The sequence below is a fragment of the Neomonachus schauinslandi genome, chromosome 9, assembly GCF_002201575.2.
Source record: "Neomonachus schauinslandi chromosome 9, ASM220157v2, whole genome shotgun sequence".
Taxonomy (NCBI): Eukaryota; Metazoa; Chordata; class Mammalia; order Carnivora; family Phocidae; genus Neomonachus; species Neomonachus schauinslandi.
Genome location: NC_058411.1, coordinates 10,380,831 through 10,406,774, shown reverse-complemented (window position 1 = coordinate 10,406,774; position 25,944 = coordinate 10,380,831). Strand labels below are relative to the sequence as shown.

At 41.4% G+C, this 25,944-nt stretch overlaps 1 protein-coding gene across 1 annotated transcript in view; it reads left to right on the top strand.

The window, feature by feature from the left end:
• UNC79 (unc-79 homolog, NALCN channel complex subunit) overlaps positions 1-25,944 on the top strand; it is a 239,203-nt gene that overhangs the window by 155,911 nt on the left and 57,348 nt on the right. Inside the window, 8 exon segments of the mRNA XM_044918006.1 lie at positions 2,430-2,579; positions 3,164-4,381; positions 11,105-11,212; positions 14,545-14,661; positions 17,257-17,340; positions 20,606-20,708; positions 22,761-22,901; positions 25,734-25,772. Coding sequence (XP_044773941.1) covers positions 2,430-2,579; positions 3,164-4,381; positions 11,105-11,212; positions 14,545-14,661; positions 17,257-17,340; positions 20,606-20,708; positions 22,761-22,901; positions 25,734-25,772 — 1,960 coding nt within the window.

Here is a 25,944-nt window from a genome sequence, read left to right as displayed (position 1 = left end):
CCCCCAGATTATCATTCTGGAATCTAAAAATCACCTACTTCTTCATTAATGTTCCAACTTTCCCATGAATGTCGCTGCTTTAATTCTTCAAATGAACATTCGAGAGAAATAATTGATATGCTCCTGAAGCCCATTTCATAAGAAATGTTTTGTAAAAAAAATTGTCTGCTGTTTGGTTAAGGAGCCTTTTAGGCCTTTCCCTATGTGTTGGAAGCATCTTGCTTTGGGTGATGAAGTAAATCTTGGTTGGCACTTGTTGGAGCCATGATTTTGTCGTCTCTAGTTTGCTCCTGAACTTTGTGCTCACAGATTTGAATGGAGTCTAAATTTGCTGAAGTGCTTCTTCCTAGCTTCCTTGTTCAATGAGAAAATGATTTAAGGCAACCAAGATGACTTTTTTCCTCTATGTAGGTTTAAATTATTTACAGTAGCAACACTTTTTATATTGATAGCTTTTCTGCAAGGGAGGCAGGCGAATGAAATTTTAGATAGAGTAAAATCCCAGCCTGGATGTTTTCAGATGAGAGCTGAAGAGCCAAGGTGTATGTCTTTAGTGTAAGTCACAAGTCTAGACTTGTAAAAGGTGACATCATCTAATCCAATCCTGGGAGAAAGCCAAGTGCCCCCCGTGACCCTTTGTGGTGTTAGTAGATTCTCACTTGGTAGGACTGCTCTGGAAATATCTTACTAGGGTGGATGGGAACTAATGTTCATTTAGTTCTAAAAGGTCCAAGAATCTGGGTTGGCCATAGATGGAACTGTAAGTTCTAGTGCCATTTAGATCCTTCCTGAAGAGTATCTTGTCTCCCAGCTTAGGTCCCAGTTTCTGGAAAATGGAATAGATCCTGTTAAACTATATATGTCCTCAATCCAGGCTCAGTGTTTGGGCCAGTCTCAAATGAGCCTTCCTGAATGGGAGGAGCCATCTTGAAGTCCTTCCATCTCTCATTCAGGACATTTTGAGAATCATTTCAAAATCATGTAATGGAAGTCACTTACCTCTTTCTTTGAAAAACTATTTTTCAAAAGGGACTATATTTTTTAGAGGACATAAAGAAAAAAACAGATCGTTGTGTTGCATCTCCCTGGGAACATGGGAACTTGATAGGCTTTGTCATCTTTGCAGAAGTTCACCGGGGGTTTTGTATCATTTTGATCATTAACACTCATTTTTTTTATTTGACTAAAGAAAGATTAATAGGATCACTTTATCTATCATCTGCTGCTTCAAATTTCACTTAGTTGTAGAGTCTTGTGTTGTAGGACAGGATCATTCCTCAAAGTTTGGCTCCCTCCTTGTACTTCCCGAATACTCAAGAAATCTTAAGTAGTCGTCATCACACCTGAGCCTCATTTTGTCAAATAGGTAGATATAAAATGGGCCAAATACTATGATTTCAGTGATATTCACCTTGAATAATAGGTTAATTCCATTTACTGTGGTATGAAGTGCATTTTTGTAGCTTTTTTTTTTTTTTTTTCCCTGCTTTGTACAGGGCTTTGGCCTTTCCAAAGGATGAAAGAAAAGCATTTATTAAGTGACCTCTGTGGGTTGCAACATAGCAACCCTTTCCTCATGACTGTGTTTTTGGGTTTATCTTTGATTTAAAAGTGGCCCAAATAGGGATAAAAGAGTACACAGAAATAATCTTGCTAGGCACTCTAAGTGACAGGTTTGTTTATGGAGCCTCAGGATCCTCAGAGTCAGAGAGTCTTTCTGGGATGCATAATAGTTGCACATGGCAAACTCCACAGAGGAGGGTCTTAACTTTAATGGGGGGGGGATGTTATTTTCTGTTTTCTTTTTCCTTCGTTTACTCTTTCAGTCCATAATCATTTGTGGAGCTTTTGAAATGACCAGTGGCTTTTCTAAGCTTTTTCTGTGTGTTGTGTGTTTCATTACCAAATGTAGAGTACAGTATTTTGCATTCACAAAGTATAAGGTGCATGTACTCTTAGGCTGTGTCTATGCCAGTTCTCACATCCCAGGAAGGCGTATGTATATTTTTGGAAAGGATGAGAGCTACTCATTTTGTTTAATTTTCCCTTGCCAAATTAGCCTGAAAATTCACCCAAAGCAGGCATGTTCAAGGAGTGTCACAGACCCCAAAGTGGGTGTGTTATCCGATTTTAAGAGCACTGGAAAAAATTTCTCCACGAAGGCCCTCTTGGAATATTGAGATGCCTCTCTTGAAAATGCTGCAGTTGTCACATGGAAAACGAGAGGCAGCCTTGTAACAGGTTGCTCTGTCAACATTTGGATAATTTGACATCTGGATGAAATACCAGAGCTGTGGCTAGATCTTGAGCTGGTGTAGAAACCAGCCCACACTATGTTCCCTCGTGCTTTCATTGAAATGCTTGTGTAGACACAGCCTAAGAGAGAGTAACCTCCCAAGTGTAATTTTGAACTTTCTCTCCCCAATTAGAAGAAGATAGTGTTTTTGATGAATCTGATATTCATGATACACCTACTGGACCCTGCAATAAAGAGTCTCAAACTTTTTTTGCAAGATTGAAAAGGATAGGCGGCAGCAAAATGGTGAAATATCAGCCGGTTGAGATGAATGTTCAGAGAAGTATGAATTTTTTCCTCTTAGTAATTTTATGCAGAAATGTTGTACTCTACCGTTTGTTTGGGGTGAAATCCTAATTTTATTATGTTACTACACATTTTAATACCGTTGATTTTATATATATGTATGCACAAACAGTATATATATATCCACACTTATATATATACGTGACTTGACAGATACATCATTGATGTCATGATCGTCTGAGAGGGCCATTGCTTGATTTGATTTGTTGCAAAATGTTTGCTTCTCTTCCACACGATTTAAATACAGTTTCCTAGATCTGCCTCAGCCCAAAAGTGGTTCCCCTTCCTGTGCACAAATGAATAGAGCTGAGGAATTATCCCGAAGCCTGATTTTGGAAATCAGATCTTAAACTGCCATTTTGGGTTCTCTCATTCCAGAGTTTTCTGGGTTTTGAAATTAGAAAGAACTTTCCAAAAACTTGGCCAGAGAGTCAGTGTTCCCTCCTTTTGGAGCTGGGATTGTGATTATGATTTATGCCAATTGTATGCCCAAGTATGAGGGGGGAAAAAAGTGGTAGCATCTCCAAGTAAAATAGTACTAGCTCTTTCTGTTTCAATCAGGTGAAATAGAACTGGCCGAATATAGAGAAACGGGTGCATTACAAGACAGCATTCTACACTGTGTGAGAGAAGAAAGCATTCAGAAAAAAAAGCTGCGCTCTTTAAAACAAAAATCTCTTGATATAGGGAATGCAGACTCCCTCTTGTTTACATTAGACGAGCACCGGAGGAAGTCCTGCATAGACCGGTGTGACCTAGATAAGCCTCCTGCCCATGCTGCTTATGTCATGCAGAGACATGACCACGGACGGCCCAGACAGAATTCAGCTACAAGGCCTGACGACCCCGAGGGCCCCGAGAACCCAGCAACGGAAAGTTTCCAAGAAACCCGCAGGCCTCTGATACCCGAAGTCAGGTTAAACTGCATGGAGACGTTTGAGGTCAAAGTGGATTCTCCTCTCAAGCCTGCTCCTAAGGAGGATTTAGATCTGATAGATTTGTCCTCCGACTCCACATCCGGGCCTGAAAAGCGCTCGGTGCTCTCCACATCTGACAGCGACTCCCTTGTATTTGAGCCTCTTCCCCCTCTCCGCATCGTAGAGAGTGATGAGGAAGAGGAGACCATGGACCAGGGAAATGATGGTGCCTCTGGTAAAAACGCTGCCTCCCCCCCCGCCCTCCCCAGCCCCCCTTCCGTCCTCAGCCTCAGCACAACTCCCCTTGTGCAAGTAAGTGTGGAGGATTGTTCCAAAGACTTCTCTTCCAAGGACTCAGGAAATAACCAGTCAACAGGTGCCATGGACTCCGCCCGCGTCGCTCTGGAAGACCCCGCAGACTCCGAAGAACGTTCGAAGCCCGAGGAGTCGCAGGACTTTTCCTGTGGCAGCCCGCTCACGCTTAAGCAAAAGCGAGACCTCCTCCAGAAGTCCTATGCCCTCCCTGAGGTGTCACTGGACGACAGCCCTGAGCCCAGCATCGAGGAGGAGAAGCCTGGTGGGCCGGTGCCAAGTTCAGGTGCAAAAACTGTCCTCCTCAAAGTCCCCGAGGATGCCGAGAACCCAACGGAAAGTGAGAAGCCCGACACCAGCGCCGAGTCCGACACAGAACAGAATCCCGAGAGGAAGGCAGAAGAGGAGGGAGCGGAGGAATCCGAGTTCAAGATCCACATTGTTCCCAGGCAGAGGAAACAGCGCAAGATCGCTGTCAGTGCCATCCAGAGAGAGTACCTGGATATCTCCTTCAACATTCTAGACAAGCTGGGAGAACAGAAAGACCCAGGTAAGCTCGTCTCTCTTCTTCCTCCCAGCCTGACAAGCGGGTTTGTTCATCTTTCTCGTTCGGGTCTCGGCACTGAGTATGCATCCAACTCTCAATCTTATAATGTCAGAGAGTGACATTATAATTGTTTCAGAGTCCACTCCGAATCCTTCCTGCTTACCACAGCGTGTTGGATTCAGATGTGGTTTTACTTGCTCCATAAATATTTCTTTATTTGTTGTTTCTCAACTTCTAACAGTCCATTCTTGACCATCCTTGGCAAGAAGAGGCCGTGGTTAATGCATATCAAGGTATCCCGGACATCATCTCAGCCTTCCTCAAACAGCGAAAATCATTAATTTGAACTCTTTGTGCCTTTGATTTTCCATGCCTTAGCCAGCTTTGATAGATAGTCCAAAGAAGGAACAAACACGAAGGGCTAAAATAAAGCAAAGAGTGCTTGGAATGGTTAAGAATCGACTATAATCCTGTAGGGTCCACAGCGGATTATATACTCAAACCAAATGTCAGCAGTCTGGTGGACACTGTGTGTCCGAAAAACCCTAGTTGCCACCTAGACCCTCATCCGTGGGCACCGCTTGATGGTGAAGTTGTCACAGCTCATGGATTTCCTGCCTCAGGTGTCATTTCTCACCTTTCCTTGGAGGCACGGTTTTTAAGACAGATCATTTGAAAAAGCAGCAAGCCGATAGTCCACCTCATCCTAAAATACAGTCTATTGCAGTATTTCCATAACTCAACACTTTGTGTCTCAGCTCAGATCTAAAGAAAAAAAAGAATGTGACTCTTTAGGAAAAATGAAATTGTCAAGGAATGATCATTGTAGTAGATTCATAGTCTGTGGACCGCTGAGGCCTGGCAAAGATCTTGGAGACTTGGAGACTTGTAGCGGAAAATCTGTCTTTTTCTGTAAGAAGAGATGGACACTCTAAGGAAGTGATGTGCCCGGGTCCCACAGATAGGCAGTCGCAGGGCCAGGACGATTGTCCTGATTCTAGTCCTTCCTCTCCCACTGCTTCATACAAAAGCAACTCCCAAGACAAGAGATTCAGATCTTTTATTTGCCCCGGGCATTCCCTGAGAGTTGTAGCTGCTCTCCCTCCCAGCACAGAGCTGTGTACCTTGAAGGTGCTCTGTGAAAATCTGTTGAATGAATGCTAGTATATTTGGAAAGGGTCGTGCTCCAGCCAGGCAGGTGGAAGAATAAGATCCTGGTGATAACAAAGTTTAAGGTTTCTGGGGAAACTGGAATACCTTTTTATTGTTTGGAGCCAGGAAAGTGGCTACATAGAAATGGCGGAGAGCATTGACCTAGAGACTCTAGAGGTCTGTAGGGTGGATATATAAGAAACCATCCAAGGTCTATAGAGTGGGTATATAAGAAACGCTATGTAAGTCTACAGAATGGGTGTGCGTGATATATAGGTTGTAGTGTGTGTGTGTGTGTGTGTGTGTGTTGCTTCCTTTATCCATCCTATATCATATTGTTCCCCAGGCTACCAGGGAGGAGATGGATTTCATATTAATACACTTGCTATCAGAACAAGAGGAAAGCATCTGACAATTATGATAATATGTCTTTAAAATGTTTATAATATATGTGATACTGTCATAATAGTTTTATATCTGTATAGTGTCCCACCTCCCACAGACACACTGATCTACCTTCCCTCCCTTACTGGTGTTGGAAGGAGGCCTGGGCTCAGAGTGAGACACAGCCTTCTCTAGACCTTCTTGCCTCTATCAGCCGGAGTAAAGGGAGGCCCAGACAGCTACGGCTTCTGGTCCTTCCAAACTCAGAGCCTCGCCACTGCTGATCACCTTGAGCCACCAGGTCCAACTGCATCATGCACTTGCCCTGTGTTCATGTCAGTCCCTGCAGGAAGGCCCAGGTCACTCCTCTAATATCCATGAGGCTCTGCACATCTTCTCTTCTGAACTTATGTCCTCCCTTATGCTAACTACTGAAAACCTTCCTCCATCCTTCATGAGCAGAATCCCATATATGCTCTCTCATCTGACGACTACCTTCATGCCCTAGTCTAGTGAAAACCTGGCTCTGCCCCTGGCTCTGCTTTCCTCACTGCCTTGTGCCCTTGGGATTGGGTGAGGGGTAGGCCCCTTCCCTGCTCTCCGCTGTGCCTTTCAGACCATTCCCACCTTGTCTCTAAAAACACCCAGCTCTGAACCTCATACTACTGACCCCTGATGACAATTATCTGGTGACAGTTTGACTCCTGGCTCTTTTTTCATTCTTGTCTAAACTGTTTCTGCCTGAATTCTTACTGATTCCAATATTAAAGTAGATGATCCTCCTGATGCTCTGGCTTCTCAGTTCCTTGAATTCATCTTCTCTAGTAACTTTGTTTTTATCCTGCACCCTAGCTCAGCGATTCATTCCCATGGTCATGACGCAGACCTTGTTTATAGCAACAACTGCAGCCTCTCCACAATGTCATTCTCATGCCTCCTGTCCTCTGATTTCCATTTCCTCTCTCTCTGGACAACCCTGGATTGGTCCTTTCACGTCCCTCCCCTACTTCACGTCTTCTCTCCTCTTCCTTACTCAAGTCAATGAGTGTAGCCCTCCCTCCCTGCACCCTCTTGGCCTTCGCTTTTTCAGACTTGCTTGGCTAAACACAACCCTTGTCAGATCCACCTTTCCATCTACCTGCGCCCATACCTATCCAATGAGTGTGACTGGAGAAATAACAATATTGACTTGTCTCATTTTAAATTCATGACCATAAATCTCACCCGGTCCTTGAACTACCTGGCCATCATACCATATTTCCCTGGTCCATTCACGTTTCCATTCTCCTGAGTGACTGTTTATTTCATGGCGACTTGTCTTTCCAAACTTTCGATAACTCTTCCTGTTTGACATAATCAGAAGAAGTTTCCTCAGCCTCCTACCATCTCATCTGCTTGCCTTCCAGTATCTGCACTTGTACATCTGGCCTTCATGGCTGGGGCTACAGGTGAACTGTCTGGTTTTACTGTTTAAAGTCAGCTTTTCCACACGTGGACAAGATTCCATTTCTCTTACCTATTCGGAGATACAGGCCCGGAAATTCTCCCTTCTTTCTTCCCCCACTGCCGTTAGTTTTTTTTCTTCCTCAGGTATTCTTGACTTGAGCATACGAACATAATTTTATTTCTCTCTTAAAAAAAAGTTCTTGATCCCAGTTCTCCCAATTATTATCTCATTTTGCTTCTCCCCTCTTGGCAAAACATATTAAAGAGTTGTCTATACAATCATTATCTCCAATTTTCTCCCATTCTATTCTTTCTAAAAAGAATTCATCATTCCTATGAAGCTTGATCCCCAGTGGTTCACCCAAACGTCACTTGTCAAGGTGACCAGTGACCTCCAGTGGTCAGTTCTTAACTCTTACCTCCCCACTTTGCTTGGCTTCTTGGATACCGTACTCTCTTGGTTTTCTGCTTAGTCAGTGGTCACTCCTTCTCAATCTCTTGTTGGTTCCTCCTTATCTCCCTAAGGAGGGAGTGCCCTAGGGTCTCAGTCTTCTGTCTACACTCACTGTCTGTGTGATCTCATCTAGTTTTATGGTTTTACATATTGTCTGTATGCTGAGACAGTTCACTCAGTTGCCTCTTGCTGGAATAATGCCATGTAACAAATAAGCACAAAATCTCAGCAACATATAATGGTAAGTCTGTAGGTCACTGTGGATTGCCTAATCTAGGCTGAGCTGGGCTGGGTGGCCATCCTCCTCCTGGGACCCTTGAAGCCTGGGAATGTTTTCTCATGGTGATGGCAGAGGCACAAGAGAGCAAGTCTAATTGCACAGGCACTTTTCAAGCCTTTGGTCATGTTATGCCTGCCAACATTTCATTAGCCAAAACAAATCACCAAAGTCAAGAAGGAAATATGCCCTGCCTCTTATGAGGGGGGAACTTCTAAGTCACGTGGCAAAGGGCATGGATTCAGGGAGGAGTGAAGAATTGGAGCCGTATCTATCAAGTAGTACATGGGATGTACTCATAGTAAAAAGTTATCCATTGTTTATCTGAAATTAAGTTTTAACTGGGCATCCTCCATTTTGTCTGGTCACCTTAATCTACCTTCAAAATATATCCAGAATCTGGTCCCCTCCCACTATGTCCCCTGCTTCTACTCTGCTCTGAGCCCCACACCTCTCACCTGGGTCAGTGACTGTAGCCTCCTAACTGGTCCCCTGCCTTCGACCCTTATTGCTTTCATATCTTCTCAACACAGCAGCTAGAGTGATCCTTTAAGCCATGAGATGATATCATTCCTCTGATCAAAACCCCCAATTGGCTCCCCATTTCTTTCATAGTAAAAGCTCAGGTCCTTGATATTTCTGGAGTGCTCTGTGGTCTTGATTCTCATGATTTCTTGGACTTCATTTTGTGCTGCTCTCACCTCATTGCTTCTACACAGCTGCAGTGGACCCTGCCATTTCTTGAACGCTCCTGGCATAGTTCCACCTGAGGGCCTTTGTGCTGGCTGCTCCCTCAGCCTGTCTTCCTCACATGTCTGCCTGGCTCCCTCTCTCCCTTCCGTTGATCCTTTGATCAAACACCAGGTTCCCAATGAGGCCTGGACCCACACCCCACCTTTCCACCCCTGTCTGGCATCTTGGAATCCCTTGTACTCTGTCTCTCTTCTACAGAGAATTACTCTTCTAACATACAATTTTACTTTTATGTATGTTATTGTCTGTCTCTCCCCACTAGAAAGAAAGTTCCTAAAGGCAAGTATTCTCGCCTAGTTTGTTCACTGATTGTATCCCAAGTGCCTAGTAGAGTTTTGGCAAATATTTGGTGAATGAATGAATGAATGAATGAATGAATAGTTAGGACATTTTCTGCACATCACTATAAAAACTCAATAAAAATACTTTAAGCTAAGCGTATAGGTCTGTTCCAATGTTTGTTGTCTTAAACTATTCAAATGGAAGGTTTCATAAAATGATTTAGGACTGAGCAAAAATTTCCTGGCTTGTGGAATCTTTGTACACTAGTGATTATTACCAAGTACCTTATAGTAATGACATTTCTTTAAAATTAAAGATACAGCAAAGATTTTAGTAAGCCTAGCAAAACTCTAAAAGTCTCAATGACCTTTCAAAGAATTCTCGAAGATGAGCTTTAAGCTTTCTCATTCTACATTATTGGTGGGAGTATTATGCTCTAGGAGCAGCATACGTGAAACAGAGGCAGATGAGGGTGAAGAGACGAGATTTGTGCATGTTTTTTATTTATTTATTTAATCTTAATTTTTTTTTTGACTGTGCATGTTTTGAACTAGTTAATCTTTGGGGAGAATACCTAAGAGAAAAATAATAGCCTAACCTCTAATATCTTAATGATTAAGGTAATTTAAAACAGATTGCTATTTTGTGCTTACTCAAGAGGGTTTAGGAAACAGTTATACTTTTTTTTTTTCATCAAGAAATGATTAATCTGGCAATCATATCTATTCAGAAAGACCTCTGAGAATCAAAACAGTGTCAGTGCTCAATAACTTTCCTCCCAGCCTCTCACCCAAGATCGATTTTACTTTTATTTCTGAAAAATTTAGTGATCATCCAAGGATAGAATAGCATCTGCATACTTCAATTGTATGTATGCATGAATGTATGGTGAATTGCTCTATGACAAGAAAAAAAATTGACAATATGAAAAGAATGAGACAGAATCATCATGAAGCTTGAGAACTTGAAGTCATTTAGGGAGGCATCCCCAAATTATAGCATGGGACAATCGTGGACACCTATAGGGTAACTCCAGGCTGCTCGCTCTGTTCATTTATAGTATTGCTTAAGATGGCAAGGAGATTTGTAAAGAATTTGGGGGGCGGGGATTGCTATGATAAACCATTAAACTTTTCAAAAGTTTTAAAGGATAATCTACCTAGAATAGTGTGCGACATCTTGTTTCCCATTACTGATGGATTCATAAGACAATAGTGTATACAGAAAATATTTCCTCTTAGATATATTTGCCAAATAGAAGGAGCAAATGATACAGTCTGTTTCTTGCTCACCTAATAAAATAGAAAATCTGCATTCATAGTATTTATTCCAAGTTAGATACAGTCCCTGCTCCTAAATTACTTATGGTTTAGCCAAGGTTCTAGACAAGTCAATAGACAATTACATTATAGTGTGTTAAATTTGGGAAAGGTTAAGGACAGGGTGTCCTGGGATTACATAAGAGGATCACATGACCCATTTTTTTCGTTTGTATTTTTGGGGGGAGGGAGTTCCTTGAAGACCTTCTGGAGGAGGAACTGTCTGTATACTTGAGATGTAATTAATGAGTAACAAATTGCCAGGAAGAGGTAGAGTGGTAGAATGATGTAGGTGGAATGAACTATAAGCATCTTTAGGTAGTAGATGAAAATAATTCAGTTCTGGAAAGGTGAAGTGACCTGCTCAAAGCTATGCAGTGGGGACATGCTGAGCTTTAGCTTTGTAACTGTGCTTTTGTTAATCTCTGAGAGGCATAGCCACAGATGGAGAATGTAATGTGGAAGCATCTCTGCATGGAATTTGGAAACCAGCATGTATATAATTCCGTTAAGGTAATTGGTAGGGCCAGAACATATAGAATGCTTTGAATGGGTGTATTAGTCAGGAAGGAAAAGATACGGAGAAGGTTCTTGAACTTGCTTTTATTTATTTATTTTTAATCAACATCCTGAGCTTTAAATAATATTTCTGTTTGTAGATCCCTCTACTAAAGGACTTTCAACTTTGGAAATGCCACGAGAATCCTCATCTGCCCCCACATTAGAAGCAGGTGTGCCAGAAACAAGCAGCCATTCCTCAATATCAAGTAAGATTTCCTTTGGTGATCATTTCACCTGTACATTGATTTTGGAATAATATCTGCTGCATTGTTTTCAATGTTCACACTCCCAGTGTTGGGGTTTTTTCTTTATACATGTCGTGTTAGCTTCCTGGGGGACACTCGGCGGTAAGATTTCAGAGATCCTGAGGCATAGACTCAGTTTTGTCAACATCTCAGGTGTTTGATAAGTCAGTGCCATTACTGATTGGCCAAGAATCCCAATCTGTGAAGGAATAATCACTGAATTTCATAATTCAAAAAAATAGGAATTGTTGATGAGTAGCCTAAACGTAAGGCCTGGAACTAGTTTTGGGACAAGTGAAAAGCATGGTTCATGACAGAATTTTACATTGAACCCCTTTGTTTCATTTGAATCACTTCCATCAGTGACAAAATTTTATCTAGGTTATCACAAAATAAATGTAACAGATAGATCGTGATCCCAGAGTCATGATTGAATCCAGCCCTTTTGGATCTGAAAATAAAAATGGCATGAAATTCTATAAGATCTGTAGGGGGCAACTATTTTGAAACTACCTTCTGTGGTTGGGTCCTAGATTTTGTCCTTGAGGAGCGTGAGTTCTGTTGAGGTGAAGGTAGGGGGGCCTACCTGCCTTGGTGGAGCCATTTGAGAGACTTTAGCTTGGGAGGTTCCCAGCAGGAGTCAGGGATATGGAGGCGCAGCTCCTGCAAGCCCTCGTCCCAGCTGCTGGTCTCTTTTGTGCTCCATGTAGACGCTGCATGAGGAGCTAGTTAATTTTCATTTGATCATCTTTTGAAATGAAGATGATCCCGAAAACCAAATAAAGATCGTAACTCAAATGCTGGACTGGTAGTATGGAATGACGTCGTCATCTTCATGATTCATTTCATTCATGCATTCATTCATTCAGCAACTATTTATTAAGTGTCTGCTGGGTGCCGGGCACTGTGCTTGCCACTGGGGATCCCAGGTGAATAAATAAGAGACACCCCTTGTTTGAGGAGTTCATAGTCATAATAGTTAATAATAGTTCCCATTTATTTGACACTTAACCACGTGCTGGGCACTGTGCCAAATGGTTACACACATGGTTGTTTTACTCAATCCTGACATCAGCCCTGCATGGCAAATATTACTGACCCCATTTTATAGACTAGGGAGCAGAGGTCAGAGAGGCTAAATGACTTGCCTAAAGTCAGGTAGCTACTGTGTGATAGAGATGGGATTGATGCCAGGTCTATTTGATTGGCAAATCTGTGCTCTTTTTTGGTGTCACACACTGCCTTAGAATAACTCAAATTCACTTATAATAGAGATTATAGAAATTCTAAGAAAGTGTTTTCAAGTGACAGTTACTTGCCCTTTTGGTAGCAAAGAAGAACAGCTAGTTCTGGATTTAATTGTTCTTTTATCATAAAAATCTATTTGATAACGTGATAGAACGCCCATTGGTAAGCCCACATACTAGAATTGTGAAAGTATATTTTCTCCTCCTAATTTATGTGAATCATCCAAAAAAAAAAAAAAAGGAAGATAGTGAATTTTAATCAGAATTCCAAGTTGGGTATAATTTGAGATAGGGTGACTAAGTCAGCTTGACTTCAGTGCTAGTTAAATGTGTCATAAAATAAGCATATCCAGTGTCTCATGATCCTAGAGTCATAACTGACTCTAGCTTTTCTGGAGTCAGCAGAGTGCATCAGTAGATTTCCACCTTCCTCCTTCTCTGCATTAAAAGCATGTATTGGATGGCTGTTGGTGGTGTGTTCTTGGAGGCATCATGCCAGGCACCTCACACACTGAGCTGAACATTAAGGGTTTTTACTCTCAGGGAATTCTGCCGTCTACACACAACTGAGGATCGGAGAACTTATGAAATCACTAGAGGTTTTTTAAGTCCTCCTTTGAGCATGCTCATTTTTAAATTGGTTAAGTCTTCTACAAGATTTCTGCTTTTGCATTTGACTTGAAGTTGCATGTTTCAAGTGAGTCGTAACACTGAATTTCACCAATCAACAAGAATCGGAGATTTTCCGTCTTGGTTGGAGTAGTCATTATCGTGAATTTAGTCAACATGGACTCCAAGACACAAGAATTCCCATCACACTCCCTTCTTTGGATCAGTTTGCTAGCTGACCATTTTGTAGCTAACCATGCCATGACTACCATGAATCAAACAGCATGCTAATTACATTAAAAATGTTATAATTGATTTCACATCTCATGAAGTTGCCGTCTTGGTACAGTGATTGTGAAACCTATGTATAACATTTAAGGCTTTCCAGGGGCCATGCAATCATCTCGGTTTCTACCATCCCCTCTTAGAACATGTACTTAAAGAACTTCAGTTTCTGAAATTGTCCTCCTAAGAGAGTGAATACCACATGCTCTCCAGTGTCCAGGAGTTTGGGATCATGTAGAAAAGGCACATCAGTGATTCTCTGCCTTTCTCACTGGGCTGGGGGCAGGGACTGATGAGACCCCTGGCAGAGGAATAGGAGGGTAGGAGGCAGGTTGCTTTTTTACTCAACAGTCTACTGGCAGGAGTGTTTTTTTTTTTTTAATTATTTTTCTGGTTTGGAAATGCTCGTAACTTGACATTTCATTGGTGGGATATTTGTCAATGCCTAATTGAAGGATAAAAATGTTACCACTACTCTCTAAAACAAAGATTTGTACTAGAATACACTTGTGGAAGGTGATTCAATTCACATTTCCCAAACAGTAGGCAGAGACTCATAGAGAGATTAAAAATAGTATTGACTTTGGAGTCAACATGTTTCGGTTTCTATGACTACCTCATTTGCTAGTTGGTTCCCAAGTAACGTGGCATCATTTGCTTCAGTTTCTCTCTCAAAAAATTGGGGTTGATATGTGTCATTTTACTCCAAAATACACACACACACACACACACAGACACACGGACTCATGGGGATATAATGGAGCCTGAAACTATGTATGCACAAGCTCTGTTAAAAAAAGTTAAGCTATAAATTCAAAGTAGTATTACCTGCCTTAAATCCTTTTTGGAACAAGGTAGAGTATATAAATAAAAAGGTAAATGAAAGTAATCATATTGTGGTAACTGGAGTAAATATTTACGGGGCACAGATAAATGCTCATAGGCACTCTTTCATTCTTTACTGAGGCAAGAAAGGCACCCGGAACAGCAGTGTGCCTTAGTTTTTCCTTTGGACAGGAGCATACAATTTACCGAGCCATCACAAATAGCCAAATGAAGGTTCAATTAAGATTCTATATGGATTTGTAGAGCCTTTGTGTGCAGTGGAAATTTATTTCCCCTAGTAATCATGTCCTAATTTCCTCCATATAGCTCAGTATAGGCAGATGAAAAGGGGATCCCTGGGAGCTCTGACAATGAGCCAGTTAATGAAGCGACAGCTGGAACATCAGTCTAGCGCCCCCCATAACATCAGCAACTGGGACACTGGTGGGTCAAGCTTTTTCTTCTTGTTTTACCTCTCAGATTAGCTAAATGCCACTTTCTTTGTGTGCCCTCTGCTCTCGTGTGAAGGATTAGATTTTCTCTTGTGTTCTGTGGTTCAAGTAATTTTTTTTTTTTTTAAACCTGTAGGTAATGAATAAGTCTATTTAAACTTTCCAAGTGTTCTAGAGCCACCTGTTTGTCCATTTAGGCTGGTCCAACTCTTTTTCCTCTAAGACCCAGACTCCAGATACTAGGTTATCTATCTGGGGGTTAAGTGATGTCAATGTGTAAAGGAGGGAATGGAACTGTGATTTCATGATGCAAATTAAAAAAATAAACAGAAACACCAGATTATCAATAGTCTCTATTTTGTAAAGTTTCCCCCCAAATAAGGGCATATTAATAGTAATACTGATAATAACGAATGTAGCTTAGTGACGTCATGATCTGCCAGTAGGCTTGGGAATATGAGCTCTGTGTTTTAGTCAGCAGGGTCACCAGCTTGCAGCCGCACACCCTCATGCTCATATAGTGGAACCGCATCTAACCTCAATTTTAAAGTAAGAATCGATCGCCATGACATGTCTATTTTAAACATGATCACTCTGCATTTTCTGAACTTTGTTCCCACGTTCTGCACACGTACTCCTTTCCAAGCCGGTAGTATTGCCACAATCCTGCTCTTTGGAGTGCCTGCTTTTCGTGTTTTTTTTTTCCTTTTTTTAATTAAATGGGTCATTTGAGTTACAAGATTACACATGTGGAAGCACTTTGCAACATGCATGCACTACGAAAATATCATGGTTTGTTACTGTGATAGGCTCCGGGGGCCAGCACTTAGACTATTTCAATATCTTGGTTAGTACTTTCTGGCCATAGTTATGTGAGATTGTTATTTTAATATCCTTCCTTGTGACCAGGAATTATGACGTCCACAAAACCAAAACATCGACAGACTTATTTTTTTCAAAACCATAATACTGACATACATTTTATCTTATCTCCCCCACCCCCATCTGTTGTTTTTCCAAAAAAGGAGAGCTAGATAATTAAGTCCCACAGAAAAATACCCAATCCTACTTTTGACAGATAGTTTCAACTCTCCAGCCTTTATAAGGGTTCTTAACGTTTTAAAGGTTTCATGTTTTGTCTTCCTTTTGGTGATAAGTGGTAGTGAATAATGTCATGGCCGAAAGCCAACAGGCAAGAGAGTCAAGGAGAAAGACAGGATAACCAGCCTCAACAGCCGACTGGGTCTGGGTGGAGTCGTTCCATCCACACCAAAGAGGACTGACTCTGTTTCTCTCTTTACTGAGGAAGCTATGTGAGGAACTGAGAATGGGAGCCTTGGTTTGGTTAGTTCTCTGATAATTAAATGCCCACCTTTTGTTAGGTTGACATACTTCTGTTTTCTGTAGCAAGTAGCTCAGCCTAAGCTAACCATTTCAGATTTAGATTATGATTCCAACCTAGTTTGATTGATTCAATTTCCAATCCAAATTTTAATCTAAAAAGAGAATCTACATGATGCCAAATAACCCATTTAACTGAATTTTTCACATTCAACCAGACTTCAGTCTCGTTCATGTCACTCTGGTTTCTCACTTAATACTTACCATTTACATGCTGTCTGAATTTCTTTCACCCATTTTCCTGGACTTGTTTTCCATTCTCCAAGTTGGTTCTCTAGTCACCAAGTCCTACTAGAGCTTCATCTCAATACTCTTGTTTTGATTAGTGCCATGAAAAGTTCTCCCCAAATCTAAGACCACAGGAGAGTCAATGAATACCTAGGTCACTGTTAGGTGACATGCCACTTTAGGGCACATATGTCCATTCAATGACTCACTGGTCTCCAAAGGGACAAATCTAATCATGATGACACTGAGAGAGGCAGTCTAAAACATGGGTTATGATCGATTCACCTCAGCATGCACCTGCTTGCTCGGCGAATACCTGCCTCTTCTCCATCTGTGCTCATCTGATGGCTGCTTCTTCGTCTCATCTTTCATAGGAAATGAATGTTCCAGAAGCCCCACTCCTCCGTGTCTTCCCCTGTTCCTCATCCCTGTTCCTCAGCCCTCAGTGGCTGACCTCACCCCTGGTCCTCAGCCCTCAGGGAGACACCTGCCATTTCCTTGCTACCAGTTCCACATGTTTTCTGTATGACCTTTCTGGCCATTGCCCCAAACGATCACTTATGTATTTACTGATTTGTATAAAACATTTATTTCATGGCTGTGACATTAGCCTTCAGTTACATTAGCTTTCAGTTTTTCATTTCATGTCAAGAGATAATGGTATTTGAGCTTTCTCGGTGGGGAGGAAGAGAATCCAGACTTTTTTTTTTTTTTTTTTTTTGGACGGTTTCAGATGCTCTCCTGCTTTTAATTACATTGCATATACCTGAATGGCAGTTTTGTAGTAAAACCCCAGACAACCCTACCCCAAAATCTAGGATGTTTCCTGTACATATTAATAATCAACAATAACAGTGACCCCCAAAAATGGCCCCTGAGGTTATTGGTTAAATTCCTTGTATTCTGACTTGTGCTAAATGGACTGCATTGAAGACTGAAATGTTCTGTTTATCCACAGAACAGATACAGCCTGGGAAACGCCAGTGCAATGTGCCAATGTGCCTAAACCCTGACCTGGAGGGACAGCCGTTGAGAATGAGAGGTTAGTGGGGTCGTGGAATCTCAGACTGTGCGAGCTGAAAGACACTGCATATGTCAGTCATCTGGTCACCCAGCGGGTGCTGAAATCTCTCCTTCAGCAGCTCCATGGAGTGGATCCAGCCTCTGTTCAAACACCTCCAGGGACTGGGAATGCATGACATCTCCTCTTTGAACCTTATCAACAGAAAGTTCTTCCTTATCGTGACTTTCTGTTTGGGGCCACCTAAAATGAGTCTGGTTGCTCACATAATTTTTTAGACGTTTGAAAATAGCTACACATCGCTTATTTCCTCAATCTTCTCTAGACCATATGTTCCTGGGTCCTTTGATATTCCTCTTAATACATATCAGCTGTCCATGTTATTGTGTATCTTCTCTGAACATGGCCCAGCTTATCTGTGTTCATTCTAGAATGTTGAGATCATAGACGAATAGCTTCTTTGAAATCTGAAATCTGAAATTGCACAAAATATACTCGTGGCATTATGCTGCCCATTGGAGTCAGCTGAGAATAAATCTGTGCCAAGATCATCAGAATATGTATTTTCAAAATTCATCTCATGGCTAGTTAATCATTACTTTTGTTCTTTTTTAATTCAGAAAGCAGCTTAATGATCATTTGTAAAAAAATAAAACAAAACAAAAAATGAACTATGACTGCATCTCTTAGCTACTTCCCTCAATCAAGCAGACTTATTACTTAGGATCATATCACTCTTCTGATTTTCCTTAGGAATGAAGAGATATTTATCTTCAGCTTTTGCTAACATTTATTGGGCAATGAGTACCCGTTTTAACTCCTGTAGATGATGAGACTCTTCTCACTTATGGGCCTGGGAAAAGCTTTTATGAGCAGAAGTCAGTGGTCAGACAACTCTGGTGCTTGCTCATCCACGATCTAGTGACTAAGTTAGTAGCCACAAAAATGGAATAAGGTAAAGGGAACAAAGACAGAAGAAAGATAAAGTCTCTTTCACAGTAAACTGAAGAAGTCCACTGATGCAGCTAAGGGACTGATGGGTGCTTGCATCCTTTGAACAAACCAAAACCTTTACAATGCCTCCTATCTCTAAGATTCGCAAAGGGGCTTTGGTCAAAATTTCCAGCTTGGAGTTGGACTTTGGGGGAGGTCCCCTCTTTATCCAAGCTTCTAAGAACCTTCTATTTCTGTTCCTAGTTCCATACAGAGTACACTTTGGGTAGCAGTGCCATCAGAAGTATTGTCCACAACTGGGGGATAATGGGACTGCCTTTAATGTTGCAGACTTGGTTGTAACTCAACTAGAACAAAAGGTAGCTGAGGTCCGTAGCTTCCTTTTGTATTTCCCACCTTCTTCGTCTACGTTACTCTGCTCCCAAATGATTAGCCATATTTAGAAATCCAGTTTTAGCTAATATTGCCATAGGGGAGCCAGTGCCCAATAACTTTTATGGCAATAGATGATTGCCATAAATAATGCATGACACCTTTTGTGTTGTCGTGTGAATAAGCAACTTCACGGAGCTATTATTGTCAGAAATACCTATTTCTTGGCATTTGTATTGGGTAATTATTGGCTTGAAGCCACCCAAATGACTTTGATTCCTTCTCTTTTCTTGACTTGAATTGTGAATTCTATTTAATAGTAATTGGTATTAAATTCTATTTAATAGTAATTGAGTCTTCTGAAAGACTTGACTCAATAATTTTTTTGCCTTTCAGTGTCTTGTTTCCAGTAAGACTGTATATGTATCACCATCTTATGGGGTGACTTCGTCCACTTTTAGCATAGACATTTTGGCATCTGATAGACACGGTCTATCAATGTTCAAGAAATGCAGAATATTAGATTTAAACTTTCTCTGTTTTGGTTGCTTGAAGCAACTTCATGTTGTTTACCTTAGTGTTTAATAATTAATCATGTCTCCTTTTATCTTGGGCCCAGTTCTTGCCTTTTCTATTACTAATCAAAATATAGTTACGCTTGTAATAAATACTGTTGCTTCCCCTCAAAGCACTATCCTGATGAAATAATTGGAGATCCTTGTTAGTGAGATACTGAGGTACAGGTAGAAAAGAGTGTTACTCAGAGATAGCTGGTAAATATTGTAGTAAAATTTAGATACCCATTTGGGATCTTTGGAAGTGACATAAAGATATTTTTAGATACTTTCCTTTGCTGTTTGAGTCGGCAGGTCTCCTGCTTCTCATAAACACACTTTGTAGCCTTTGATCAGTCAAGGGAATATACAGTCTGGCACCATCTTCATTCTTTAAAGGCTTCAATACCATTTTTTTCTCCCTCAGATTGAAACACATTGCCCACTTTGCTAGGTTTCTAAAATTGTTATGTTACTTCTTTTAAAAACTGGTTCTCTGAATCATTATTTTTCTCCTATTTAAGGGCAGATCATACAATTTTGTTTTGTTTTCCAGCACTAAATTTCCAGTTCCTTGATGAGAAACAGACTCTTTAATGACCACTGACTTTTTCTGCCTTCTTTCCTGACTGTCTGGCACCTGTTGTTTTCTTAGTAGAGAACAATTTACTCATTGCTAGAGCATGTCGCCAAGATTCCTGCCTTAGATTTCTCTGAAGGCATCAAAACCCAAAGTTTTAAACTCTGTGATGTTGATTGGCCGAAGTCACTAGATGACTCCTTCAAAACACTTGATCTTTCATTCATAAATATTACAGTTTGAAAAATGAAGTCTTTTGCTTTGGGGCTTATGATATTAATTTCCAAGTTAAAAAGCTGTTCTGATATTTCTTAGCTCAAACCCCTCCCCTTGCTTATGTATGTAGAGTTCTGGGATCTTATTCCCTTTTCAAATTAGCAGCATTTTAGGGTCGGTAGGCATTGGTGATTTTAGAAACGTAGGATTGTAAGGGCAGCTTCCATGTATGCCTAGCAAATAAGGACTGTAAACTCACTTAAGGGTGCTCTTGAATAGATTTCCCCCTTTTTCTATTTTTGTCTTCATCCCGTTGGCACACTGAACTCTTTCTGATTTTTTCGAAGTCAAGAAGCAAAGGGAGTTTAGCTCTTAAAAGTCACACAAACAGAAACAGATCACAGTCCTTCTTGAATTCATTTTACTCTTGAAACAAATCAGTCTTTCTTGAACTCATTTGACCCTTGAGGGGTTTTCACAATGCTGTTGAACTGATCCCATCACATTCCGTGAGTGTGATCTTGGGAGGATTTATGAGAGGAGGATGGGGCTTTCCTGGCCCCTAGAAACAGACCTTTATTCACCAGGTGTCTCCTTGCTGCTTCCCCAGGCGCCACGAAATCCAGCCTGCTGTCGGCCCCCAGCATCGTCAGTATGTTTGTGCCGGCCCCGGAAGAATTCACAGACGAGCAGCCGACGGTGATGACAGACAAGTAAGCTCACGCTGTTCTTTTCTTCACCAGATTTACAGAATCTGAGCGTTTGCTCACCACGGTTGTGAGAAAGGATCAGAGGAGGCATGTTATGCTTTAAGTCATAACTTGTTCGTCAAGGGGCCGTGGTCCTAAGCGTGGGTGGGCATTGTTATTTTAGAAACGTCCTATCATTGTATGGCCAGCATCTGTTTATGCCAAGGCATGTTCCTTTCTCAGTTTGGACAAATGCAAATCAGAGCCACTTACTGATTATTATAAGCTTCAAATTGTGAGGATGGGACTAAGTATGGAGACTTGATTCTTATTCCCATCCTGACAGCAGAATCCTTTCTCTGAGTCTCAAACTGGTACGTCACCTCACAGTTTGTCAGCCTTCAGCATCCCCAGATTTCTTAGAGGATAAAGTCCAAATACCTTTGCTTATGACAGAAGGCCCTTTAGACTGTGAAGGTATGGCCTCACTGCTCCTCACCTGGAGCTCTTGCCCCAGCCCCCTCACCTGCTCCAGAGCATGCCTGATGTGTTCTCTCTTCTGTGATTTCATACGTGTCCTTCTCTTTGTACTTTCTCTGCCTGGCGAACTCCTAGTCTTGCTTCAGGACCCAGCTGAAGGCAGAGTTTCCCACTACACACAAGGCAGAATTAGTCATACCATTCTCCAAGTTTCCATAGTATCCGTGACATCTTTCTGTTCTACCACTTACCACGTTGTATTTTAATTGTGTCATTGTTTATACATACAGGTTGTGAGTTCCTTAGGGACTGTGACCCTTTCTTCTGTCTTTTATGCTCTAAGCTCCCTATACATTGTCTGGCACACAAATGGTTGTGTCCTGAATATCATAAAGAACAAGACTTGTAGGATTTCAAGTTTGGAGAGATCCCTTTGGGCTAGGGAGACTTCCTGGTGATGCAGTGGGTAGGCTTGTGATACAGGGAGAAGAATATGAGGCACGAGGGGCTGGTGTGAGGCTCTATGCAGCTGGCCCCAGCCAACAGTCATTCCTGAAGACGCAAAGGTGCCCGCCTTGGAGAGCTGCCTTGGAATGTCCATGTGGGGAGCACCTAGCTGTGTTTGGAGGCCTTTTCTTGGCTCCTCCTTTGGTACAATGTCCCCATTCTGTGTCCTCCTCCAAGTCCCAGTCTTTGTGTGCACTCCATTTCTCTTTTGTAGTTACAGATATGAATCCTGTATTTTTCAAAAAGGTCAATTGGTCAGGGATTTCATAGATAGAGTTTGTATTTAGGAAGTTTCCAGATGGAAAGTTCTCAGTGGTGATCTTAGCTCTAGTTCCCTCGCTATTCCCAGTAGACTTTCCCTTCACTTTCTAAAGCTGTCCGGTTGTGGCTGAATAGAAGGGCTGTGGCTTTGGCTGGGATGAATTAAGTTGAACCCGTATTAGATACTAGCAAGATCAGTAAGTTGCAAGTGACTTAGGAGCAAGTGCCACTGTGTCCTTACCTATTACACTCAGTAGGCGCGGTGAGTTCTTAAGACTGATCTGAGTGAGTGGTAGAGAAGAGACCGTGATCCAGACTCCCCAGGCTTTCTGGAGTGTTCTCTTGGCTTAACTGCCCCATGTCTCACCCACAAATAGGACACTTTTCAGTCTGAGAGCATAGGAAAGCTTCCATTTGCATCTAGGCATTTTTCATGTTTAATTTCAACAAATGAGAAAAATATCTAGTTACTGACCATCCCTAGCGATAATTTTACATGCCTAAAATCCCTCAACCAGAAGCTTCAAACTGTTAGTCTGTCTGGTGCTTGCTGTAAAAGGGACCAATAATTTATGTCCATAGAGGCCAGACAGTTGTGAGTTGAACGTTTTCAGTGACTTAAAGAACCTTCCTCATCTCTGTCATGTGTGCTGTTTCTGTGTCTAGGAGGAGGCTGGCATTGCAGGCCACTATGTATCATGAGAGTGGGGCCACTGACCTCCTTTTGGGGACTTTTCCAAGACTCCTGAGAAATGGCTTTATATACTTTGTTGTATCTTGAAACCATTGCTGGCTTTCGTGGACAGCATTCCTCTGTTTTCTTTGCAGATGCCATGACTGTGGGGCCATTCTTGAAGAATATGATGAGGAAACCCTTGGGCTGGCCATTGTGGTCCTCTCCACATTCATTCACTTAAGCCCAGACCTGGCAGCCCCACTGTTGCTGGATATAATGCAGTCCGTGGGAAGGTGAATATTGCTTTGGTTCTGTTTGGAAGGAAGGAGGAGCCTTATTCACTCTATACCTTGACATAAAAACTATCAGTTCAAAAGTAAAACATTCAGTAACCTTTTAGATGTTTGATATTTGTGGGATCAACTCAGACTAATTTTAATAATGGAATGTACCAAACTTTGGATTGAATTCCCAAGCTCTGTTGGGTCATGGGTCACCATGTCATGGTGTCAGAATGATGCTAGAGGAAATTGCACTAAGAAAAATCTCCTATTTGTTGCTCTTAATTACTACTTGGGCTAATGTATGGGGCAGTACCCAGAACTGTGCACAGTTTATAGTTCAACAGTTTACAAGTTTTAGATATTATTATTAGATATTATTATCTATAAGATTTAGATATTATTATCTCTCCTTACCTGTTTTAAGATGGGTTCTCTAGGCACCTTGCAGTCTTGAGACATTGTCCTGAGAGGGGAAGATGGAGTATAGTTTTACCCTTCTGACTCAGAAAAGGGAAGGATAGACATTTTTTGGGAACAGGGCTTTCAGCTGGAATAAGGGGAGATTAAACTTAGCTACTTTGAGAATTTTCATATTGAGAAAATTCCATTTAGTGGATAGGACATTAGATAGAAAGTGATATTTCATGGGTATACGTAAAGTTCAAATTCAGTAACAAATTGTAGTCCTGGTGTGCATAATTTATAGGAGACTGGATGAAATTCCACATGAATGTACTATGTTCCCAGTCTGTTCTCGCACAGAACCAGGGGCTTTTGGCTCTGGGCTTTAGACTGAGCTCTTGCTCTTTAGTGATTTGTGGCTTAGTTATTGAAGAGCTCAGTGGCTCAGTATGGAATAACTGAGGAGCCATACAAGATAGGATGTGATTGAGAGCTGTAACAGTAGTGTGAGTGATCAGTGCTGTAGAAGTTCGGGATGGAAACAATTTCTTAGGGAAGATCTCTATGGAGGAGGTAGGGAAAAAAACAGAATTCTGCAAATTCCTGGTATTTGAGGGAGGGAAAGAGAATGAATTGTAATGGAGCTAAAAGTTGATCTTTTTTTTTTTTTTTAAGAAGAAATACTGATTTCCAGTTAAAGTCAAACAGGAAAGCATTAAAAACCCCTCGACCCTTAACGCCCTTGCCCCACATTTTTCTGTAGTGTCCTTAAGAGTGTATATCCTTAGGAGATGGTATAACTATTCCACCTCTAATACCTAGAAATAGCCAGTGTGCAGTGATGAACAGTGGGTGATGGAGAGATAAGAAAAGATGAAATATTTTATTTAAGTCCTTGATTTTAACCTAATCAAAGCAATCCTGGAATAAATGTACCAGCTTGTGGAAATTGAGAGTTTTTATTAATGCAAGGCCACAATTCATACCATCAATACTTTTCAGATTCAGGACAGATAGAATTATTGTTCTGATCTGTTACCATCTCCTTGAAAAAGCTGATCTAAGTTGTAGTCGATATAGAGAGGGGTTTTATTTTGTTTTTTTTTTTCACATAAGCGAGAAGAAACCGTGTTCAAGCACACTGCTGGCTGTTAGGATGAAAAGATGTGAGCTTTGAAGATGAGTAAAGGCAGAACAGTAGCAGATATGTTTTTACCTGCTTACATATACATATATTTAAATCTCTACTGCCTTTGGCTAGACTGGTGAGAGAAGGGGGGTGGAGAGGTACATTTAAAGTAGCTGCCGCAGCCCTTAGCAACCTAAGCCTAATCACCAAACCCACCAGGAAATGGATTCAGCAGTCACCTGATTCGGGGCTCCCTTGCATGCCTCAGTTCCAGATGAGGTAATGTGGATTTATGAACACTTAGTTTATTTGTGTTAGTCCCACAGGAACTATTTCCAGGGTGTTCTAAGCGTATGTAAGCTCAGCATTTATCACCCAGGCCTTTCTGTGATTTTGAGATTTGTTCTCTACTTAGATCCCTCTTAAAATTTACCCACCCCTTTTTGTAGATATAGCCATCAAGATTGCATTTGCTGCATCCTTAATGACTGTTTATTTCATTTGCCAATGCTTATTGATTCATTGTAGTGTCATTAACCAAAGCAACTGGGAATGGTGTCTTGTGTTAGCGGTTGCCGGACCCTCCATTCCTCTCCAAATGCGTTCTTGGCTGGGCGCACTCTTGTGGTCTTAAGTAAATGAACCTGAGCATTCCCCTTATTTGTTTCGTCGATATCTTATTGATCAAGACATGTTTTTCTAAACCCACCAATTTAGCGGGTTTAGACATTCTCTTTCTTACTGTACATACAGACTATTTCCATGTGTATGAACCATATAATTATTAAAAATTACATGTTATATAATGATTACTTAATACATTTCTCTTCACAATATGTCATCCCAATTTGTTGGCAGATTAGTTGACAATACCCTTATTACCTATTTTACTGTCTTACAGAGGCTTTTACAGTTTGTGGTTACGTTTCAGAGGTGGAATACAAAGAAATGAATTTGAGTTGAGTTCACATGTAAAGAGACAGACTGGGTCAAATGCTGTTCAGCTCTCTGTCTAAACTGGCTGCCGTGGCCAGTTCGTAGCTTGGCCAGGTGATACATTAAACCAACTAACTGTGTGTGTCTCTGTGGAAGCATCTGATTTGATGCAGAAAGCAGATCTCAGGAACTGGGCTAAGTTGAACCCTGGAGACTGACCGCCGAGTTCGCCCACTGTCCCTAATCAGGGGAGTTGTCAATGGTTTTCCTTGTCTCCCCATCTGAACGGGGGCCACAAGTGGTCCTACCGTAGTACTCGTGCATTTCTTCGTGAAAACTTAAGAAATTCATATAACTCTGTTTACTTTTCCTAGATTGGCATCCAGCACGACTTTTTCTAATCAAGCAGAAAGGTAAGGTCCTAAAGTGGGCCCAAATCTCACTTTCTTTTTGTCCCCTGTGCATGTTCATCCTGTTTCTAAAACACCAGAGTGTGTACTGTGGAAGGAATGTTAGGTTCAGTTGCAGCTCCAGAGAGCATCCGATCATTTTCTGTTCATTCATTCATTCATGCCTACATTCACT